Source organism: Alosa alosa, chromosome 17 (genome assembly GCF_017589495.1).
Source record: "Alosa alosa isolate M-15738 ecotype Scorff River chromosome 17, AALO_Geno_1.1, whole genome shotgun sequence".
Classification (NCBI taxonomy): domain Eukaryota; kingdom Metazoa; phylum Chordata; class Actinopteri; order Clupeiformes; family Clupeidae; genus Alosa; species Alosa alosa.
The window spans coordinates 25,170,694-25,173,193 of NC_063205.1; the positions used below are offsets into that span (position 1 = coordinate 25,170,694).

Sequence of the window (2,500 nt, forward strand, 5' to 3'; positions counted from 1 at the left end):
ACCCGTATGTGTGTGTGTGTGTGTGTGTGTGTGTCTGTGTGTGTAAAGCGCAGGTACAGGTGTGTGTCGCGTGCGCACTTGACGCGTGATATGTGTGTGTGTGTGTGTGTGTGTGCATGAGTGCATATATGTGTGTGTGTGTGTGTGTGTGTGTGTGTGTGTGTGTGTGTGTGTGTGTGTGTGTGTGTGTGTGTGTGTGAATGAGAGAATGAGGCAATGCGACACAGACTACAGAAGAGGACCGGCTCTATTTTTGGCCTCTTGTTTCCTCCCCTTTGGGTGGTGGGCAGCGTTGGAAGTAAGGGTGCCAATTAAGTCCAATTAGAGCCTTTTAATTCCTAATGATGTGCCACGTTCACAAGTGTTTGCAAGAGGCCACACACACACACACACACACACACACACACACACAAAGAATGAGAGAGAGAGAGCGACAGAGAGAGAGAAAGAAACGTGACATGTTGACACAGAACATTTCGTTCTGTTTTATTGCCAGAAATACTGTAGGCATAGATGATATGTGCATATGGCTCTCTGAAAAAGAGACGCATTCATCGATGCATTAAAAATGCTCTGATTGCCTCACGTTGCCTAATGCCCAACCGATCACAGGTCTTTATAGTGCCGAACAGAAGAAAGAAAGAGAAAGCTGCAGAGAGAGAGAGAGAGAGAGAAAGGGATGAGAGAGAGAGAGAGAGAGAGAAAGGGAGTGGGAGGGAAAGAAAAGATGAATTTTAAAGAGGAATTAAGAGAAATTTCCATAAAAGCAATCTTATGAAAAGTGAAGCAATGAAAAAAGATCAAGAACCTACAAAAGCAGGGGGAAACTCCTCCACTTATTCAGTCAATTTCACACATACACACACACACAGCCATTCTCATACACATACAAACACGCATGCACACACACATACACACTCATTCTCACACTCATTTCCAGGCACACAAAGAGTGTGTGAGCATTGCTAATAACCTTTGGGCTTTTTGCTTGGGACAGCTGCAGGGTCCTTCATTTAGCCTGATTACTGGCTGGGCAAACCTTCCCAATCAGGCCTATTCATGGACGCCCGCACTCACACAATGACCCCAACCCCTGTGACCTCGCTCTGACTCCGCCCACTTCACCTTGACCTTCTGAGTGTAGCCACACCTACCACTCTATGCCGACCTTTTTTCTGTTCCTCTGTTTCCCTCTCTCTCACTCTCTCTCTCTTTCCCTCTCTCTCTTTCTCTGTTTCTCTTTCTCCGGTTCCCTCTTACTCTCTGTTCATCTGGTCGCTCTCTCTCTCTCTCTCTCTCTCTCTCTGTTTCTCTTTCTCTGTTTCTCTTTCTCTGGTTCCCTCTCACTCTCTGTTCCTCCGGTGGCCTCTCTCTCACTCTCTCTCTCCCTTTCTCCTTTTCGATGTCACTCTCTGTTTTATTCTGTTCTTCTCAACACTCCATCCCTTTCAGACACACACACATATATACTCACACCCACTCACACAGACAAATGCACACATACACACACACACACACACACACACACACACACACACACACACACACACACACTCTCTCTCATTCTGTCTGTCCCCTTTCTCTGCTACTCTGACACACACACACACACACACACAATGCACACATGTTCATACATTCATGTGCACCCCCCCCACACACACACATACACACACACAGGAGAGGTTTGCTCGTGGCAGAGACCTGCTCTTCACATTGTAATTAGGGAATCAAGTGCGACGCTTCAAACTGAAAAGAGACCGGGGAGACAATACAAGTAGAACGCTGAGGTGTGTGTGTGTGTGTGTGTATGTGTGTGTGTGTGTGAGAGTATGTGTGAGTATGTGTGTGTGTATGTGAGTGTGTGTGTGTGTGTATAGGAGTGTGTGTGTGTGTTTATGAGTGTGTGCGAGTTGAACTCTGTCCTCAAACTTCATTGGTGTTGTGTGGCCCCTGCTAAGCCTGTGTGTGTGTGTGCACGTGTGTGTGTGTGTGTGTGTGTGTGTGTGTGTGTGTGTGTGTGTGTGTGTGTGCAGTGGTTAAAGTGGGATTTGGCAGGTGGGGGAACCCTAAAATCCAGTGTCAATGCAACGGAGGAAAATTACTCACCGTTGGACAACATATTGAGCATCGGGGTGTAGCAATAGTTTTTGGACAAGAATTGCTAGCTTCTTAGTCACCTCTGTACTGTACGTACGAAAAATTAACTCACCATTTATTTTAACAATATCATCGCACCACAGTATATCGTTGGTTTGAAAGAATATATTTATTATAAATTTATCGGAGGTGGCGGAACTGCGTTCCTCCCCGTTCCCCCCCACTTTAACCCCTGTGTGTGTGTGTGTGTGTGTGTGTGTGTGTGTGTGTGTGTGTGTGTGTGTGTGTGTTAAACTCACAGTCCTCAAACCTGGAGCAGTTGGTGTTGTGCGACCCCTGATGAGGATTCTCCTCCTGCAGCTTGGAGTACACCTTCATCGCTTTACTCCTCTTTTCCTCCCTC

At 46.5% G+C, this 2,500-nt stretch overlaps 1 protein-coding gene across 1 annotated transcript in view; it reads right to left on the reverse strand.

Moving 5' to 3' along the window:
• Window positions 1-2,500, reverse strand: part of LOC125311030 — a 27,080-nt gene that overhangs the window by 24,531 nt on the left and 49 nt on the right. The window contains exon 1 of the mRNA XM_048268839.1: window positions 2,397-2,500. This exon is cut by the window's right edge and continues 49 nt beyond it. Coding sequence (XP_048124796.1) covers window positions 2,397-2,475 — 79 coding nt within the window. The 5' untranslated portion in view covers window positions 2,476-2,500. The remainder of the gene's footprint in view (window positions 1-2,396) is intronic.